The 21,432-nt window shown below is 42.8% G+C and overlaps 1 protein-coding gene across 1 annotated transcript in view; it reads right to left on the bottom strand.

The window, feature by feature from the left end:
* Window positions 1-21,432, bottom strand: part of CACNG1 (calcium voltage-gated channel auxiliary subunit gamma 1) — a 203,421-nt gene that overhangs the window by 8,592 nt on the left and 173,397 nt on the right. Inside the window, exons 2-3 of the mRNA XM_078654319.1 lie at window positions 3,429-3,503; window positions 1,689-1,826 (exon numbers count right to left, since the gene is read on the bottom strand). Coding sequence (XP_078510445.1) covers window positions 1,689-1,826; window positions 3,429-3,503 — 213 coding nt within the window. The remainder of the gene's footprint in view (window positions 1-1,688; window positions 1,827-3,428; window positions 3,504-21,432) is intronic.

Below are 21,432 nucleotides of genomic sequence, written 5' to 3'. Positions count from 1 at the left end.
GAGGCATATTTCATGTTCAGAGCCTTCAGTTTTCGATGAAAGCAAGTTTAACCAACAAGATCACGATACTCTATTGACCGTAGGCATGAGCTCCCAGGCATCCACTAGGTTTTTTATTATTGGGGGTATTTATTTAGCACAGACCTGGCACCTAGGGGCAATGGAGCACTGTAGGTAGCAACAGGACTATATATGCTTTAGATACAAAGTTACAGAAGCATACACGTTTACAGTGCTTACACAGCAAAGAGAGATCATACACTATCGATGTCAAATGGTGACATGAGGAGAGGGAAGCAGAGGAAATAAAGAAGGACACTTTGAGTAGTAGTAAGATGGAGAAGAGGGGACTCCTGACTCCTAAAGCACTCTAGGGACGCGCTAGACATCAGGGAGAACAGGAAAGTCAATCACCCTCTAGACACAGACGTGCCAAGAGAAGGACAGTCTCCAGGTTTGTTCTTTGTAGATTTGCAGGATCTGAAGTCTAGCAAGCCAGAAACTAGGTACTGTGTGACTGGCAACATTTTTATCTGGTAAACTAAGGAGGGAGATATGTTTGTGTGGATGGCCATGGAGATCCTATAGCAAGCATTGGAGTTCTATGCGTGCTGAGTTAATGCAGTTCGGGGTTGAGGCGGTAGGTTTAGCGTGAAAAAGCCTTGATTGGTGATCAGATGAGACGCTGCATGCTGTGTTGCTGTAAGTAGAAACAGAATGGTGGGTAGTAGGCCTGTCCTTTGTACCAGTGGTTGCACTCCACACCACATTATAGGTAATGACTGATGAAGTGTATCTTACTAAATTGTAGAGCAAAACATCTGTACCAAGAAGTCAACCTGGAGCTCAGTCTCTTGTTTTTTAAATGCTTGGCTAGCATTGCACCGGATAATGGCTATTTTACAATCAAGACGAGGCATGGTTTTCATTAGGGCAATCAGATGTTTAGGGACTGTTTCTGCTTCTTCAATTCTGTGATATTACAGTTGCTGCGAACAACAAATTTGGCCACAGCCTGATCGGGACGAATAAAAGGTTGTACAGGTTCTTTTGTCAGGGATTTTCAATATGTTAACTTGAGTTAGCTTCAGTAGAAATACGGTGCTGCAGTTTTACATAATAAGAGAAAAACAAAACACATACTGAAGCTGTATAGATTGTTAAGAAAAAGGCAACGTTTTGATTATTTCTTTTAAAACAACACCATTATCTCTCTGGATATGTCCTTTATGATGGCTGTAGTGGTAGTGAGATCCTACAGTCTGTGGATAGGAGAACTACATGTTACCTAACTGTGCTTAGTAAATCACATCGTTTTATTACCATTTTGACCCTTGGTAGAAACAATTATAGGAAGTCATAATTACCCAAATTATAACCAACGGTAATGTTTTCTATTCTCACTATTTAATATTTTACAAAACGGGGAAAATTAGTACCTTCACTCATGATTGTTCACAATACAGCCTCCATATTAGGGTAAGTTAAACATGTATTTTTAATTGTACAATAGAAAGATGCAATCCTATGGTAACTCCCGCCATTTAATAAGAGGACTGAAATCAGAAGACATTTATATGCAAGTGTTCAATAAGGACTTGTCATTTATTTAAAACTCTCAGTATAAAATGATCATTAAGATTTACACAGACATTTTCATTGAGGTTTGCGTTGAAGATGAGACGTACCTGCAAATGCATAAAACATGGCCGCTGGCTTCAGGAAGTAGTCCAACTTTTCCTTAAAGGACAAAAGGGTACAGATTGTCGCGATCACCATGAATCCAACTCCGATGATGGCAATAGCTGCCGCCGAGATGCTATACTCTAGAACGACAAAAGAAGGAAAAATAAGGACGAGACTATGCTAAATCTCAGACTTTCCTTCACTTAGGCATATCCTTGCCTTCAAGCTTACTATGGATGACTGACAGTGCACGGGTTGCAGCCTCGTCAGCACACTGACCTATGAGTTTATGAGACACTTGCTAGATACTCCAGAAGACAGGATCTGTAGGGAATATTTTGTAAATGTCCTGGAGCCATATTATACAACGTGCCTTGGGGCGCAACGCATGTGTGCATCTGTTTGTTTGTGCCTCTGGGCATTTTGGTATCACTGAACGGACCGCACATGCTTGCGGCTTCTTCTTCTCTAATATGGATTGTGCTAGTACAAGATGCAAGCTGTGCTCCAGCGCAATCATACGAGGGTGTTGCTTTATGGGCGTAGCCCAATGTAAATGAGTAAACCCTTTGTATTTGAACCTGCACTGTATACAGACATGGGCACAATGGCTAGGTATTTGTCAGGAGGAGAGGTGATTGAGTGCCGCATTGAAGGTGGCATACAGTCAGTGCACCCCCCCAGGGGCACTCCTTGGGAAGGGGTTGCAGGTACCCTCCCATGGATCCCCCTTTAGACTGCTGCGGTAACACGATGCACCCACTAGCGAGAGAGCCCTGCCCCCTCTTAAAAACTGAGGCCGGTCTGCCTCCAGGGAAAGAGGAAGCCACAGTTTCAAACCAGAGGTCTGGATTTCATGTTATCCTCAGTGCAGACATGCCTGTCAGACTTTGCAGCTCTGCTCAGGGCAGCACGTTTTAAGTTTAATCGGGAACACTGTTCTGGTCTATGCCAGGTACAGAGAGTTAAAGTCGCAAGGCAAGCTGGGACCGTACGCCTCACGTATAATTCGGGCCCTGGTGTACCCTAGAGCAGAGTTAAGGGCTTAGCTATAATTAATGCAGTAGGTGCAGTGGTACTGGAGCCAATGGGCGTAAGGGGCCCACTGCTTCCTAATTATTCCGAAATTTCACTACCCATGTTAGCCCCTTTTGCTTGCCAGTCTTAGATCCTTTTGCACCCTTTCTACACTACTGGACAGGGTGGACCAGGCATCCGACATAGGCGGGAGGAGTTGGGGGTAAATGTATCAGCAGATTTTCTATTTGTAAGCTGGACCATACCTTGTGTAATGTAAAGATTTCTTTAAAGCGAGGGTTAGGAGTTTTCTATCAATGTTTTCTTTGGAAATGTAGTGGCAAAATGTGCTTTTGAACCACATTAGACCAGTAACTTTGCTTAAAACTTTGTAAGATTTAAAGACTACTTTACAGGGAAAGGCAATAAAAACGCAGTTGTTGACAGCCTCATGTTGCTGATGAAATTTGCCAAATATTCCCGCCAGTGCCTCCCAGAGCCCAGCTTGAGCATTAGTAAAACCTGGCTCCAAGAAGTACTGACTGACCGGCCAGCTCCTCTGCCTTGCGTGTTACTTAGCTACAAAGTCAATACGGATCGCAATTATATTTTTAGGCTTTAAAATCCAAATGTATTTTTATTTGATCTTGAAAACACCATTGGTGTTAGTTAAAACGTGCTTTTTTATACACAAGATCAATTTGCCTTTGATCGGTGTTTCTTACCTTTCTGAGTTGTCACTTCGAATATCTCTGCATTCTCTCCAGAGGTGAAATGTTTGAAGTATGTGCAGTTACGATCTAATAGAAGGAAAAAAGAAGAAGACTAAGATGTATAAGTGAGTGGCAGCAAGCGACTGGGCTAAGAGTTCTACTATTGGGTGGAAATAACTATGGAAAGATGTTTGACTTTATTAAAACATGCAAAATTAGAAAACGCAAATGAAAAAAGAAGCAATTGGAGGTCATAGGAGATGAGTGGTGTGCAATAACACTGAGTTTACACTTTTATTTTCTGAATTTCATGCAAAGTAGAAAAACAGTAAGATTATTCAAAAAACAAACCTGTATTTCATGAAGAATAACGAAAAGAATTATTAAAAAAACAAAAGTGTATAAGTATTTTTATGGCAGAGGTTTTTTAACAGCAGAAGTATGCAAATGTATGGCCAGCATATAAAATATATGATTACCACACAGATTCAATATTTAACAATGTAGAAGAAAGGGAAAGAGACCAATGCAACTTTTCTAGTCATCCTAATCACTGCCTACCTTCCACCACCCAAACCCATAAGTCACCTACCATATGAAGCAAATATCACCAGCATCACAAAGCTCTTAAAACGAGACATGGTTTTAAACTTGTTTTCACGTGGAATGAAAATGGTGTGACTGACAGGTCGGAGGGAATAGTGTTCCACGGTTGAAGACCAAAGGAGGACCATGTCCAAATATAAAGATATACTTTTTTTGCAATGTGACCTCCAGCAGTGACGCCTGCGCAACTCATGGGGTAACCAACAAGAAAGTACATCAAAGCTGGCTGGCATTAGACATTCAGCCTGAAGCTCTATTGTGGCAGCAACTAAGCAAAACAAAAAGTTGCATTTTCGTTTACTTCCATTAACGAGAAAATGCAACCTTTTACATTGCACTTTTGCCATACTAATGGATCAACAACAGACTGTACGGTCTGCTTTGCATGAGAAGTCATATATCAGAGTTTGAAGGTATTTCCCAAAATGAAGGCATGTCCAAGTGAAATAAAATGCTGAAACAAAAAACACATGGATGGAAAGAGTTTTTGACTGGCAAACCCTTCAGACCTTCAACCATTAATATGATAAGGAACTTTTTTTTCTGTTTAAACATAAAGCTCACACTCTTTGTGATCCTGCTGACTCAGTGAGTTTCTTAACTCAGTTGAAAATGGCCTCCACAGCCTGTGAAACGAACGCACCAGGTTGACCATACATATTTGCATGCAAGATTGGATCCCTATACAGTGGCAATAGGGTCTTTTGTCCTCCAAACAATGTTTGCTAAGTGCATCTAGTTTCCAATCTAAGGCTTGGTGGACAGGCCTACTTGATTGCTATAATCAGTGCTGTCCTTCAGGTGCATGCCTAGTGTCTATCTGCTCAAGAAGTTGTGCCAGATTACATAATTTGCCTGCTATTCTTTTCTTTTGATTTGTTATTCAGTTGAGCCTTCCTAAGCTTAAATGTGTGCACTTTGCAAGCGTTTATAATATCACAATTCACTTTGCCCCCCATGAAACAGAGCAACACAACCAAAATTAGAACACAAGCCAGCTGGTACACCGAAGACCTCAGAATGACCAAGTGATACTGCAAACAACTGGAATGGAAATGGACACCCAGCAAAGGGGAAGTGGAAAGAGACACTTTCAAAGATGCCAGAGAAGGTACCACCAGCTAGTCCGAGAAACCAACAGGAAGGTCCTAGCTGAATGAATAATTGCCAACTCCAACGGCAGCAAAGAAATCTTAGCAATGTGAAAAGACTTAACCACAGCCGCCTTTGACAGCATCAACCCATCACTACATCTGTAAAACAGCCTCTATAACTTCTTTTGCAACAAGATCTCAACCATATATAGCATCTTTGCCTACAGCCGGACCCCTTGAGACTCTCCAGAAGTCTCCCAGTGACGAACGAAGACAACACACTTACCACATGGGACATTATAAGCACATAGGAAACGACAACAAACAAGAATACTAGTCACTCTGGACCCGGCAGACCCCTGCCCCCACCATGCCTTTGACAAAGAAGCAGTCTCTATCAGTGAGGCCCTCACCCCCATCCTCACCATCTCCAATCAGTACAGCCACCTTCCAGGAACCATGGAAGCACTCAACCATCAATGCCTTCCTAAAGATACCCTCTGCCGACCTGACCAAACTTGCCCATTACAGACCGATATCCCTCCACCCCTATCCTGTCAAAGTCTTGGAGAAACCATCAACAACTGCCTCTATGAACACCTCACCAAACACCAACTTCCCGATGCCACACAATCAGGATTTTTACCCAACCAAAGCACGGAAAATGCAATCTAGATGATCCTCGACAGCAGGAAACTGCAGCTCTCATCTTTCTAGAGCTATCAGCAGCCATCAACACTGTCTCCCATTCCATCCTAACCCACGACTCCATGGAGCAGACATGCAGGAAATGCTCTTGAATGGATATGCTCCTTCTTCACCAGAAGAACCCAAACCGGCAATCTGTCTCTCTAGTCCTCTTAAGCATGAGATTTTACTAGCAGAGTCCTGCGGGGATCCTCGCTCATCCAGAAGCTCTTTAACATCAACATGACTCCAGTGGCTGACATCATACGAGCTTACAACATAAACATCCTCACTTATGCCGACAATACACAATTAACACTGTCTCTCTTGGAGAAAACAGCCAACACTAGGAACAAGTTCACCACATGCATGACACAAGTGGCCACCTGGATGATATCCAATTGCCTCAAACTGGACTTAGACAAGACCGAAGTAGTGGTTTTCAGGAAAACGCCTCACCTTGGAACTCCACCTGGTGGCCCACAGACCTTGTACCCACCCTCACACCCTGCTTGCAGCTAGAATCCTCAGAATCATCATAGGTAACAAATTGGACATGACTGTCCAAGTCAACGTGGTCATGGCTTTCTAGTACTTGGCCCCTTAAACCTGGAATGACCTCCTACAACACATGAGAGTCTTCTCCTTTCTTCTTGACTTTTTGCAAGATGCTGGAGACCTGGCTTTTTTGACATCCTACACCTCTCACACCTGCTACAGAGCGCCTACATAACCTCATGAGTGATTACCCTGCTATAACAACACCAACAACATAGCATAACATGACATATCACAGTGATAATGTAGCTCCCTGCAATTTGAATCCTTGGTTTGGTGGTGATTTGATCTGGCCTGCTACACAATTATTATTATTATGATTAATAATAATAAAATGCATGGCACAACTGAAAAGCTTATTTAAAAAAAAACATCACTAGTAAAGAGACCCCCTCAGTAATTGTTTTGTAATTGTTTATTGCAAGCAAATGGCATCCACCTTTAGAAGGCTGCATGTTTTTTTAATTTTATTTTGGGGCATATAATTGCATTAAAATAAAAATAGCCATTACATGGGGGATGACCATACATATTGACTTTGCCAATGCTTGGTTTATATTGGTTTGGGAATTGTATTGTGTTGTGTGCTTTACTTTAAAATTGTTGGAACTGCTTAAACCAAGCACACACTTCTCTGGGGGTTGCGTGCTGCTTTAGCCAAAGGAGCATTGGGCTGAGCAAAGATTCACTTATTTATTTCTTTTTTATTTTTCTTAAGGTTTATATAGTGCAAACGTGATCCTCGCTGGTATCAGAATGCTTTATAAGTGAATGAAGGAACAAACATATACATCAGTAAAACATGTTCTATATACATATAAGACAAAAGAAAAGTTTACTCATGAAAAGGAAATTCTGAAGGTCTATTCTAGGTGTTCATAAGTAGAACTTTGACTTCTTTCTTGAAAGATGTAGTTGAAGGGATCATTCTTATTTAAGGGGGAGGAAAGTTCCAAATACAAGGGGAAATGCCAGAGAAGGCTCTATTGAAGATCTCCTTCCTGAAAGATCTCTCTGGCTTTTGTAGTAAGGTGCTGGAACTTCTAGGGCATCTTGAGCCACCTGAAAGTTCATGCTTCTTGGCGAGATAGCTTGGGGTATTGAAGTGTTGAGCTTTTTGAGTCATGCATGCAATTTTCAAGGGAATTCTTGCTTCAAATTGGAGCCTGTTGAGGGATTTCAGGTCAGGAGAGATGTGATTGTTCCTTTTTGATCCCGTAATAAGTCTTGCAGCAGAGTTAAGGGATGCCCTTAAGGGGGCTGATGTGGATCTGGGCTGGCTGGAGAGGGTTGCGCCTCCATAGTCCAGTCTGGGAATCATGAGGCCTTGCACTGCAGATGTGAGGTAGTCTTGGGGAGGAAGAGTTTTAGTTTTCTTAATATATTGTTTTGGAGGTCTGCTCCTTTGATGGCGGCACTAATGCGCTTCTGTATATTCCTAGTGATCTTGCTCTATCAATAATTTGTGGTGAGCAATTAAATGATGATAATTGCTTGATCCATTAATTGACAGTGTGTAACTGATTAGGTAGGGCAATTAAGAGGAATAGGATTAAGGGATCGGATGTCTTCATGGAGGAGACTTTCAAATAAAGTTGGGTATATCATCAGCATACAAATGATAGCGGATGTTGGATGAACTTAGGATTTTTGTTAGTGGCTCCATAAAGATGGTGGGTGAAAGGGAGGAGCCTTATGGAACCACAGGTGTGAGCAGAGCAATGTTGGAGAGGGACTGATTCATCGTAACTTTTTGCATTCTATTTTGAAGAAAAGAGGTGAACCAGTTTAGACAGACCCTGAGATATCCATCCTGTGCTGTAGTAAGTCAGTAGAAAGTCATGCTTAACCATATCAAATACCGAGGAGAGGTCCAAGAGGATTATTAGACATGATTAATTTTGATCCAACGTTTTTAAAGCATCATCCACTGTATGTGTCAGGGCCGATTCCGTGTTATGCCCAGAGCGGGAGCCAGATTGTAATTGGTCGAAATTATGGAATTGTTCAACGGGTTACAGAGTTGGACGGGAATACATTTCTCAAGAAGCTTCGCCAGAGTTGGAATGTTTGATATGGGATGAAAGTTGTTAAGGTTAGTTGGATTGGCGATTGTTTTTTTTAAGATAGGGTGACCTACCTTGATTTTGGGAAGTCGGGGATTTTGCCCTGTAGAAGTGATGTATTTACAATCTTAGTCCAGAGTGGGAGAATGGACATTATGGTCTCCTTGAAGAGGATGGGGGGAAGTGGGTCGATGAAGGCGTTTGAGGGTTTCAAATTTGTTTGAATGTTGAGGATTGCGTTTCAATCAATTGCTTCGAAAGCACTCCAGGAAGCGTTGTTTTTGAGGATGTGCTCCGGAAGCACTCCAGGAAGCGTTGTTTTTGAGGATGTGCTCCGGAAAGTATGTGGGCCCTGTGTTTTGACCTAACTAAAATGGGTTTATTGAGTAAGTAGAGGTACCTCCTTCCCAAGTCAATACTCCCATTTCTGACAAAAGGACTTTGCACATCCAGTGAAAGAGGCTGGTGAAAATCCACGTTTCCATCATTCAAAAACAGTGCAACGTTCCGCTGGTCTATTATTGACACAACTGCTCATATCTGGAGAACCCTCTATTGATTTCTGCTAGGAAACAAAGGTTGCCTGAGCAAACAAAATTACTTTTGATTTGATTGTTCTAAATAGAGTTTGAGGGTGAGGGTTACACTGAATGTGTTTTACAGCGTGCTCATGTTTAGGCTCCAACTTAACACAGACTTATAATTATGTACAGAAAACAAAAGTTGAAGTCTATGCATGCACTACTATTATCATACTTGTATACATTACTAATATTTGTCTTAAACATATTTGTAGTCTTATATAATGCCCATTTATATTACATAAACAGAGTATGAATGAATAGATGACACATCTGGTGGTTTTTAAAAACTCTTTGGTTCATCATCTGTATACATTGTGAAATCTACTTGTAGGTATATGCGATCCTTCCCCCTCCCAGCCATTGTTTGAACTGCATTATGTAACGGGTCAGATTTCCCTGCCTGCATTTGCTCGCCCACCTACGTTTGTGACCACACTCCCTTCTTTTCTCTTCCAGCCCACTGCTTAAATCCATCTGAGGGCTTGTCTAAAATTCCCAATTTCAGCTCAAATTTACTTACAAGACATCTGCATCCCTGTTCTGTTCCCTCAATTACAGTAAGAAAGAATCACTGCTTCTTACTTTCCCCTTGTGTGTATGAGTGCTTTTCATCACTGGATCACAATGAAAGTGAATGGATTTTATGCTGTATTGTTGAACTCAATTAATATAGGAACAGGATGCACTCCCTTATTTCTTCTCATTTGTTTAAGTTCCTACACCTTTTTCATCACTGGATCACAATGAAAGTGAATGGCTTTTATGCTATATTGTTGAAACATGAAGGACATCCCATCCTCTCTTATACAATCTCATTGGGCAATAATCAGTGCTTAATGTGAGTCAGTGGTTGTCAGTGGGGGCCTCCGTCACTATTTTTGGGAGGCCGGCAATCTTTCTGCATCAGATATTTACAAAGTGCAAGAGAGGGAAAAGACACAGATCAGTAAGACCAAGGAAGAGAAAGACAGCAAAAGCATCACGAAGGGTGAAAGAAGGAACCTGCAAGAGTGAGATAAAGGGCAGGGAGGATTTGGTGGTGGACTAAAGATGCATGAGGTGAATTTGACATTACCAACCTTGGTATTTGGCATGCTGACAATCTTGTAGATTTCACTGAGTCACTTTCCAGGGGCGTTCCTGCGACGGAACGCCATCCCCTGCACCGGAACGCCTACATGAAACCTGACGCAGGTTTCATATGGTGCAGGGCCTTACACAGTGACGCATCTCCATAGATGCGTCACGTTGTAAATGCCTCGTAGGGATGCGCCACGTTTACGCCGCCTTGCGTGACGCAACAGCGGCGTAAACGTGGCGTGAGGGCCTCATAAATCTGCCCCCATGTCTCTAGTGCTCAGCACATAATTACATTATATCGATGTTAATAACATGTCCTAGTTTTACACAACTTTATGAACCTTAGTCTGAGGGTGGACGATTGGGTACTAAAGGTGATCATAGGCCGGTACCTACAGTCTCCCTAACAACCCTAGACTGTTTTACCTTGTAGATTCTGGCACTGTTATCTTTTGACCACAGTCGGAGTTGACACCTCCACTTAAAAGGCTTGCTCTGTGGCATGTGATATCTGTTCTTCCTCACAGCCGGAATCGTTCGTGCCAATAAGGCGCCATCTTTGACGGCACAAACCAGATGAACACAATTATACTTTGCGTACGTACATAGCTCCAACGTGATGTTAACGGGCTTTGTGCTGTGATTAGTAATGCCTTTACCCCTGAACATCAATGTAGCGAGTGACGCGGTTAGATTAATTCCTATTAGTGCCTTATCGGTATGGAAGTGGTTTCTGTGAACCAATATCCTAAACAAGCTGCGACGCTAAAAAGCACGCGCTCTTGATGACCCAAAGACGTGCTTTGACAAGTCTGCGTTTTTATAAGGCGGCCAGAGTTAAGAGCCCCTGGTGTTTGGCGGCTCTTGATGTTCAAAATCTTATTTAGCAGATGTGCCTACTTTACGGCCGGCGTCACTGGGTGCTTCGCTGGCGTAGATTTATCGACCACTTCTAACGTCCCTTCCGTGCCACCCAAGAGCTGCCAGACTCTGACGTAAAGTGGGAACCTGACCAAGTGTAAATACACTTCATTTATTTTGCCTTCGACGTGAACGCGCAATAGGAGTCAATTCAGCTTCGTTAAGATCTACTCGGTAAACAAAGGAGCCTGTTTTTTGCTGGATGACTTTTAGTAAGACAATTGCATAAATAAACTGTTAATACTTATGGAAATTAAAATTCTTCTAGTTTTTTAGGTCTGGCTTGACAGCGTAGTTGTTTGTGTACCTGATGTATTGTTACCTAGGCTATAACATAAACATTGATTGGACTTTGGCTCCACCCAAAGAAGTATTAATCTATCGCCTCGTGCTACTGGCTGTTCGTAGTACTTGAAATGGGAATATACACGTGTTGGCAATCACTAGCCAAGTGCACCTATTTGTTGCTGAGAAGTGCTGGTACTCTCCCATTACGAACATTACTCTACTACTCAGAACTGCAGGCCCTTTCTCAGACTTAAAAGTGGAAGTGCTGAGTTTTGACGGCAGCTGCCCATTGAAAACACTGGCTCTTTGGTGTACCATTCCATCTCCTGTCGGGAACTTCTCTTTAAATGCTTGAGGGACTGTATTACATCTGAAAAGTACACTCAGTCATCGCCCTGTTTGTCACATTCAAATCTTTATTTTTTATGTGTATTTTATAGAAAAAGCAACCGTATTTGCTTCTTTTCTTTTCTACTTTCCTCCTCCAATGCTGCCAAGCCAATAGGACAGGCGTTAATGTGCTTGAAAGCATTTTTGCATGAGCAAGGCATTGAAACAGCATTTTTGAATGACTGAATTTACATACGTTGCCCCCTGAAGCCAGACCTATTGACTTTGTTAACATTTGTTTTATTTTTTAGTTCAAATCTTTTTTCTGCATAAAGCAATGCAACACCGGGATCGGGTGTTCAGCTATATCTTTGCTGCATGTAGAATGTACGCCTTGAGCAGGGCATGTGGCAAGAACCTGGAGCAACTTGAATCTCCAAAATTCAGAACCTCCCAAGCCTGGACTGTCTTCCACTTATACTGCTGTCAACTTATGGAAATCTCCACCTTCACATCCAGCAGCTCAACCAAACCGCCTGTCTTTTAGCAAACTACTGAAAACACTGGCTTTTTCCCTCAACTAATTTGCCTCTGAAGTTCCCCTAACCCTTCCTTGGTAGAAACCCTTTTGATGTTATTATAATATTCCCTACGCTCCCTACGCAAGCACCGTCTTGAAATGCATGACCTTCTTAGTGAGAAGCAGTGGGACCTGCTCTTTCTTACGGAAACGTGGCTAGATCAGGACTCCATGCCGGAGATCATTGAAGCCATCCCAGAGGGCTACTCCCTGCAGAGACTAGACAGAACACTAGGCAGAGGGGGTGGCATAGCCATAGTCGCTAAACAGGACTATCAGTGTCAGCTAGAACGTATCACAATTGAGGATAGTGAGGCCGGTGCCTTCTCTATCTCGATAAACGGCAATTTTACCTTGAAGGGCCTGTTGATCTATCGCCCGCCTGGCTCTACAGCCACATTTATCGAGAAGTTAGTAGAAGGCGTCACAGAGGCCGCACTAAGAGCTGACAAATATCTAGTCCTGGGTGACCTAAACCTACATCTAGACAGCCCAACAGACAAGGTGGCGAGGGATTTCTGTCAAGTAATGGCAGGATTGCAGTTTGAGCAGAAAGTAAAGCACCCCACCCACCAACTGGGCCACCTACTTGACCCGATTTTCGCAAATTGGGACCAAATGGAAGCTCAGAATCCGGTCCCCATCCCATGGTCGGACCACCATCTTATCCCATTCACCATTGAGCTGCTGGGAGCACGACCGACTGAACCCCCTGCTGATAAACACCCTAGGCGGAGGTGGGCGGCGTTCTCTCAAGCTAAATTCAATCAGGCGATAACTGCAAAGGGACACCCTGGGGGTGAGGGGGTAGAAGAAATCAATTCCAATCTAGCCCAGCGTATCACGGAAGCATTGGACTTGGTGGCCCCACTCGGTGTGGCAAAAGTGGGGGGCCGAGTTCTTAGATCGGCTCCATGGTACAATGAGGACATGCGGGTGGCCAAAGCAGCGTGTAAACGTGCTGAAAGGCAATGGAGGATTGCCTACTCGACCCACGCTAAAGCAGAGTATATTGTCCATAGGCGCAGCTACCATAAACTGATAAGAAAGGCCAAAACATCATATTTCTGCAATATGATTGAAGAAGCAGAACACTCCACTAAGGAGCTCTTCACAATCTATAAATCAATTGCGGTAGGGAAGCCTACTGTGGTGCCCAAGAAACTTTGCACAACGGAGGGTTGCGACCGTATTGCGGAGTTTTTTGCAAATAAGGTTACTAATATCTACAGCTCCTTCCCTCAGCAGGCCGACAATAGTCCTATGCACTTGGAGACCACTAAAATCAAAGGGGAACAGCGATTAACCACCTTTGTCACCCCTCTGACTGAGGAACTTCTCCGCATTTGCGGGTCGATAAAATCTGGCTCTCCAAGAGATCCGACTACTCCCAGTCGGCTGAAGGGTAGTCTACAAGTACTTGAACCCTATGTTCGCCACCTACTAGATGCCTCCTTCAAATCTCAGACTGTCCCCAATGCTTGGAAGCAAGCAGTTGTACTCCCCCTGCAGAAAAAAGCTAATGTCAGCTTTGAAAAACTTGACAATCTTCGCCCAATATCCCTTCTGCCTTATATGGCGAAAGTGGCAGAAAAAATAGCCAACCTACAACTCATGCATTTTGTGGAAGAGGCATCGCTACTCCACGATTCGCAATTTGGCTTCGGCCCCCGTCATTCGACGGAATCTGCGCTTCTCATGGCGGTCGAAGCGCTACGACAGGGTGTGGATGAGGGCCAAACCATGGCTCTGATCTTACTCGATCTAAGCGCGGCATTCGACACTGTAGCACTTGCTACAGTGTCTGAATGAAGGAGGGGTCACAGGAGAAGCGCTTGGCTGGATCGGGTCTTTCCTGTCGGACAGATGTTTTCAGGTCCGATTAGGTGACTGTTACTCAAAGGAGATTGAGTTGGGCCAGGGCGTGCCTCAGGGCTCGTCCCTGAGCCCAACCTTATTCAATATCTATGTCTCCCCCTTAGCAGCCATTGTGGAGGGACACGGTCTACGCCTGGTGTCTTATGCCGATGACACGCAGCTGATCATCTCCCTATCACGTGCACCCGGCCTCGCAGCGGACATCTTCAGGGATTGCATGCAAGACCTGGCAACCTGGATGTCCGCAAACTGTTTAAAGCTGAACGGCAGCAAGACCGAGGTGCTCGTGGTGGGGGGAGGGCCGTCTGCTTGGTCATCGGCATGGTGGCCGCCCTGCCTGGGTGAAGTCCCCGTCCCCTGCCGGGAGGCCAGGAACCTTGGTGTGTGGCTGGATATGGATCTTGCCTATGGTCCCCAGGTCAGCCGGGTGACGGGGGTGTGTTTTGGTGTTCTAAGAGCCTTAAGGAAAGTATTAGACCTACTCCCTATTGCTGCTCGAAGGACGCTGGTGCACGCCCTGGTCACCTCGCGTCTTGACTATGGGAACCTGCTATATCGGGGCCACGGGTAGGGTCATGGGCCGCCTGCAAGTGCTCCAAAATGCCGCGGCGCGGCTTGTACTCAGGCTCCCAAGGAGGTCACCCTCTAAACCAGCCCTCCAAACCCTCCACTGGCTCCCTGTGGAAAAGAGGGTAGAGTTTAAAGCCCTTTCCACATGTCACCGTATTCTGAGCGGTAAATCTCCTGTTCCGCTCCAGAGTCTGGTGACCTGTTACGAGCCCACACGCAATCTACGGTCCTCTCAGACTGGACTGCTAAAGGTTCCCAGAGTAAGGAAGGCGCGCATGGGAGGAAGATCTTTCAGATACCTCGTTCCCAGATGCTGGAATGCCCTGCCTTTAGAATTGCGATTAGAACCATCTGAAACCCTGTTTAGGAAGAAACTCAAAACCCACCTGTTTAGCAGGTAGCTTTCTGTGGGAGGGGGAGGGCAGCCACTCCACTTATCATAGCGCGGGGACACGCCAGTGGCGTAGCCAGGCGCTCTACAAATGCCCAAAATAAATAAATATAAAGGTTCCTGTTCCTTGTAAAGTACACTAAGAGCTGCGCTCATAGGTAGAGTCGTAAATAAAAACTGCCCACAACATTTACCTCAGCGCAGATAAAGGGAAGTTTGGAGAGTGCCTTTGAGCCACAAGGCCGCCTTTATTTGCACATGGAGACATCTTTGCATGGCCCTATTTCAAAGCAAAGGCAGGATCGGTCTTCTCAGTCAGGTGGGAGTGTTCACAGCTATTAGCATTTTAAATAGTTTATACAGTTACATATAAACCAGTCTTCACAATGCAATCTGGTATATGCAGTCTTTAAATTGTGTTCATATTCACAAATATTCATGTGTTTGCCACCCAGTGTTGACATAGCAAATGATGGGCATTCTTGGACGCGTGTTTCATGATAACTGGCATTGACCTGATTAAGTTTCACATATGATATCAACTTCATCCATTTCTGTAATTCTCACTGGTACGTGTTCTCATTACTTTTCCGTTACTTGAATCAAATTGTGCCTACACTGATTTTAATTTATTGTGGGAATCTTTCCTCTGTCATGTAACCCTAAACCCTATGACAACATGAAAAACTGTCTCTTCAACTGTGTAGATGAATGCACGCAACCAAGAGCCTTCAGTGGCAATGTGACATGACTGTGCAGGCTACTGGTGAGATAAACGTTGAGGTGAAAAGTTAAATGTGAGGAATGTAAGCTTTTCACGTTGTCTACCTTTCTGCAACTGCTTCTGGAATTTGATTTTCATTTTCTGCTCCTGCCCAGCCAGATGTGGGCTCAGCATGGGTCATTTCAGTCAATCTGATTGGCCCTGACGCCAACCAATTAAGCTGAACTAAACTCAGAAAAAAATAGCATTTTGATTGGCGGGGTGGACTGAATCAGTTTTGCCCTATCCTACATTTGCCTACTGTGACAGGACAGTACTGGCTACTTGGGAATAACAGTGCCCTGCTGGTTTGCTAGAGATGTAAGATGGGGTTGATGACATCATTGCAATGGCCGCCAGAGAGATTCTCGATTGACATTTTTCTGAATCTGAAAATGAGAGCAGAAATGATAACAAGCATTTGCAATTCAAAAGGTCTCTCATTTGCTAAAGTTTGAGCTGTTGGCATTGACAATAACAATGTTTTTTACTTTTGTTTTTTATTTGTAGTAGAGTTATTATATTTGCATAGCACTATTGCCAATAGCATAAAAAAGCAAAAGTGAAAAACATTGTAATTTTCAACGCCAACAGCTCTAACTTTAACAACTGCGAGACATATTGCATTGGAAATGCAATCGGTCCCGCATTTGTTGGAGTTGGAGTTATTGGCATTATAAATGCCAATGTTTTTATCTAGCCTTGTTGCAGGGTGCAGTACCATATGTGGCCTAATGAGGTCCCATGGGACCTCTTTTGGCCACATATGGATCTGCACCCTGCAGAAGATATTGTAAATCCACCCTACCCAGAATGAATTGCAAGTACCACAAGTACATTTAAATAGCTATGTCCATATATACAATTTGTAGCTTTGAAATGTGACAAAAGAATTATTGAATTAATTCCGGATTAGGTGTACTCTGTTTGGATCTGATGAAGGCACATTTATAGAAGGTCTCATATAAATGTGAGATGTGCTAGTGAGTAAAGTAACCACTGCCAGCCTTGCTTAGGACCAAGCATGTGTCCTGCCTCAAGCCCTTTAAGAAAATAGTGCTCTGAGGCTGTAATTAAAACCCAGGGAGTAACAACACATGTAACAGGGGGTGTCCTCATGGGAGGTTACAAGAAGAGACAAGGTAGTACTAAGGAGGGACTACTAAGCCTATTGTCCATTGAAAAGCCACCATTTACAAAAGACAGGGACAGAGACAATTAAAAAGATGGACGGAGTGTGGGCAGAGCTTTATGTTCATACCCTAATACAGCATGTCTCAAAGACACAGCACAAGCGATGCTTAGGCGAAACCTAAAAAGCGTGAATACAATATAGACAGATTGTGAACCCAAGAGCAATATAAAATTGGAAAGACTGAACAAACTTTTAAAAACATGTCTGTATATATTGTACATGGTTTATTTATTGTACACTCCTGTCCTTTACGCTGTCTCTGCAGAGTTGCCGTGTGCTATAGTGTGCAACACTCTGGAAGGATCGTTCCTATTTGTAAGTATTGTTCTTTTCACCTTTACCCTAATTTGCATCTCTAGGTTTAAATGTTGCTTCTAATATATTAACCTCTACTTCTATGAAGACTCATTAGGCATCTTATCTGACTAATTAACCTACATCTCCTATAGAGGGGTGTCTTTAGAGGTTACTTGTTGCTTCTTGCGTTATGCATCCCTTTGACAGCGAGTGATAGGTAGTCACTTACTGGGAATAACTCTTCTTAATGAAAACATATATATCCAAAACATTCACTGACAACTTTATTTTTTACTATATTTCCTCAGTGGCATTCTATAAGGAGAATTTTAGTTGTAGAGATTACTATGTGGAATTTATCTTTGTTCCTTCTCAAGCATCAAATCATACTGTGTTACCCATTTTACCAAATTAATTAACCCTAAACTTGTTCTGCTACCCCAAATTCTCAATGAGGTAGCCCGCTATGAAACTTTATGTTGTATTCTGGTTGGTTGCACTAGCTGCACCCAAAGTCAATGTATACTTGCCCCTGAACAAAATAATTCTAGTGCCTGCTGGAATTTCTGTTTACTTTTCAAAGAAAGAGAAAATATTTTGTTGTGTTAGGTTTCAATATGTTTATTCAATACGTTTTCTCTCCTGGCTAGCTAATTCAAGCCTTCTGGTTTGTGGATCCGAAATAGATGATGGTGGGGAAAAAAGCTTCCTTGTCCATTCATTCATATATATTTATTTTTAAAATTTGTGTCTGTGAACTGTCCTCAATCTGGGTTCAATGATAGGTTGTGGACTAACAGCCCAGATGTTTCTAACTTTACAAACTTTTCAAGCTCACCCAACATGTTATAGTAATGCAAATTTCTCACAAACTACTGAATGGATTTACACCAAATCAAGCAAAGGCATTTACTCGAGTAACCTTCTGCATTCAAATTTGGTGGAATTGTGTTCAACTTTTTTCCGTAGTGGAGAGAAAAAAGTCCTAGGGAAGTAAACATTTGAAGTGTCATTTTTATGAACTACCTTCCCCCTGCACATTGATGGGTCTATACCAGTGGTTCCCAAACTTTTTAGAACCGTGACCCACTTTGTAGAACAACACATTTTCGTGACCCACCGGCCTTAAATGGGCATGAGGTTATTTTTTAAAGTAACTAAAGCATCATGTGCCATTTACAGCCAGCACATTTTTTATTGAAATGACCACTAACTGTGCACCGACGTACAATTATACTGAACTGTATAGCACTCAAAGGATAATGTATGGCAATTAAGTTTCTGTGACTATCATTGGAGCATAGCTTAGTAAAGTGTCTTGATTTGTTTTGGTTCTATTAAAATTTCTCAGAGCACACTTTAGCAATACAAACAAATGGTTTCCTTTTTGACTTCCTAACTGCTTAATGCTTACAGTTCATTTACAGTTTTTTACATTTTGGGTGTCGCAAAAAATAACATTAAGTCTTTCCTTTCACCCTGCCTGTAAACCATAAGGACTATCGCATAATTCACTGTGAATACTCCTCTCACTTTGCAGTCAGAGAAAGAAGAGTATACACCAATTCCATAATCAGCAATTTTTCAGCAGACACAGCTGACTTTTGATCTCTGTCTTTGAAGCAGCAGAATATGTGACAAGATAAACACATAATTTAAAGTAGCTTTATTTAATGCTCAGACTTTCCTTACCCACTAAAAATAGGCTCAAGACCCACCAGTGGGTCGTGACCCACAGTATGGGTAATGCTGGGCTATACTAACATACCGAACTCAAATGGAAGTTTTTTTTAATAAAAGATTTGAGCAGAATGATAGAATGGTGCCAAAGGTATTAGGAAAACAAAAACAAATTCAATGGAAAGTCAGTGCTAGATGTGCTTAGCCATTTTGCAGCTGCAAACCCTGTGATACACAAAATTAGATGGTTTGCATCCACAAAATGGGTTTTTGGTATTCACTAAATCCATTTTGTGATTCAGTAAAGGCTTCTCAAATTTCAAAATGGGTTTAGAAATGGATACTGAATTGCAATTTGGAAGGAGTATGTTTAGGGCGTCCCCTTCCAAGTTGTGATTTGGTATCAGATGTATCAATGGCTTGCGACCATCTAACACCTTATTGATAACTTAGTCATAAAATTGGAACTGCCTTCAGTTGAGTCTGTTGCTTAGTGTAGCTCAAGTATGGCGCTGTTTTGTTTTGAGGGTAATTTCCAGGAACTACATGACTCACCTATGTTTGCATGGCTTTTATGAGTGACAGTAAAAACAAGCATTTGCAATGTTATCAGTCTTGCATTTGTTTGAGTTAGAGTGTTTGGCATGGTAAATGGCAATGCTTTTACCTATGTGTAATGGAGTGTATGTATGTGGTGTGTAGTGGAATTATGTGGGTTGGATTAGTTATTTGTGGAATTGTGTAGCATGGAATTTCGTGTTGTGGAGGGAATTTGTGTAGTGGAATTATGTGGCGTGGTATGATGTGGAAATATGTGGCATGGTGCGATGTGGAATTATGTGGTTAGTAATTATGTGGTATTGTAGTGAGAGTGATTGTGTGTTATGGAGTGTAATTATGTGGAATAGTATTTTGTGTTGTGGAGTGGTATGTAGTGGAGTTTAATTATGTGGTGTGCTGTTGAATTTAGTGACATGATGTGGAATTTTGTGTTGTGGATTGGATGCATGTGGTGTGTTGCGAAATTGTGTTAAGTTGAATTATGTGGTTTTATGTTGAGTTATGTGGTGTGGATTGGAAATGTGTGGTGTTGAAATGTGAGGCTTGGAACTCTGTGGAAAGCTTTTCCTTTTTGGTGATTACCACTATCGCCTCGAGCTCTGCTATGAAAGTTAATGCAAATGAGAAATTAAATTTTCATCAAATGTTGGCATCTATATTTAAGTAAAGAGGAGTTACATATCTGGTAATATGGGCTATAGGCTGGGTGGACCATAAACCTGGTACATAACATCCAAATAGCTCATTGCTGGAGGCAGCTGGTATATTTTTTTATATTCGTGCAACTCTTGTTCCGCAGGTGACAGGCGGTTGCACCATGGGCAGCCCGTGACCCTAGGCCATTGCGGAGTTTGGGGGCAGGTGCAGCTGGTGGTCCACAAGTTTCCCACACGCTCTGATTTCATTGCTTAGACCCAGCGTAGTCCTAGTGGAACAGCCATTGCTCTGCACTCAAGAGGCATTTAAATCCCATGCTCTGACGTGAGACGTAACTGAAGGCCTGGGAAGTGGAGGAACAGCGCCCAATAAGAGAGCAAACTGTGTCCAGAGCATGGCCTCTAGCTCCAAGTCTGGCTGTTAACATGGCTGAAGAGTTTTTGCTGCCCGCTGCGCTGGAACCTTAGACATCGAAGAAAGACTGGATGTCAAGCAGTTGAATTTCTGATATTAAAAAGTGCACACATAGCTCTAATGCGATATCCTGATGAAGAAGATGCAAACACATTTAAAAATACATAACTGATAAAATCATTCCTTCTGCTTCATCTGTCAGTTTGAAATCACCACAAAGCTTAATTTAAAAACCATTTGCAATTCTGATGTATTTGCTAATTATAATATCCTAATACAATGTTTTCATAATCGTAATAAAAATCAACTGCTTAAATATGGCCGCCATCGAAAGTTACAGTGCTGCAAATACCTACATAAAGGTGCATTCGTAGGAGGTGCTGGCACTGTCCTACACTGCAGTGCTCTGAGCATTTGCTAAGCAGCTTCCCAGGGGTGGCAGACAACTTCTCGTAAATAACATGTCGTCCGATTACAGAGACATGTTTTACATGTGTGTCATGAGTGGGCAGAAATGAGGAACCCCCAGCCAACTGTGTCTTCCATAGTGCCCCGTGCATACACACCAGGCCACCCAGGGAAAGCAAGGGAATGTGCTACTGGTGCTGGGGAGCCTGCAGCTGCTGCAGCACCTGTCCTAAACTTTTCAAATAGTGCTACTTATTTTAAAGAAACCCACTAAAAAGTCTGCCTGGGCATAATATAATTCTATGCATAGTCTAGCAAGATTCAAGAGCTCCGTAGGTCAATCCCCTGGTATATACAGCATGGAACAGGGGAGGAGAGTGGGAGGAGCAGGGAATGCGCGCCATGATA

This window comes from Lissotriton helveticus, chromosome 7, assembly GCF_964261635.1.
Source record: "Lissotriton helveticus chromosome 7, aLisHel1.1, whole genome shotgun sequence".
In the NCBI taxonomy this organism is placed as follows: Eukaryota; Metazoa; Chordata; class Amphibia; order Caudata; family Salamandridae; genus Lissotriton; species Lissotriton helveticus.
Note: the sequence above shows the minus strand (reverse complement) of the source record. Positions and strands in the feature narration are given on the sequence as shown.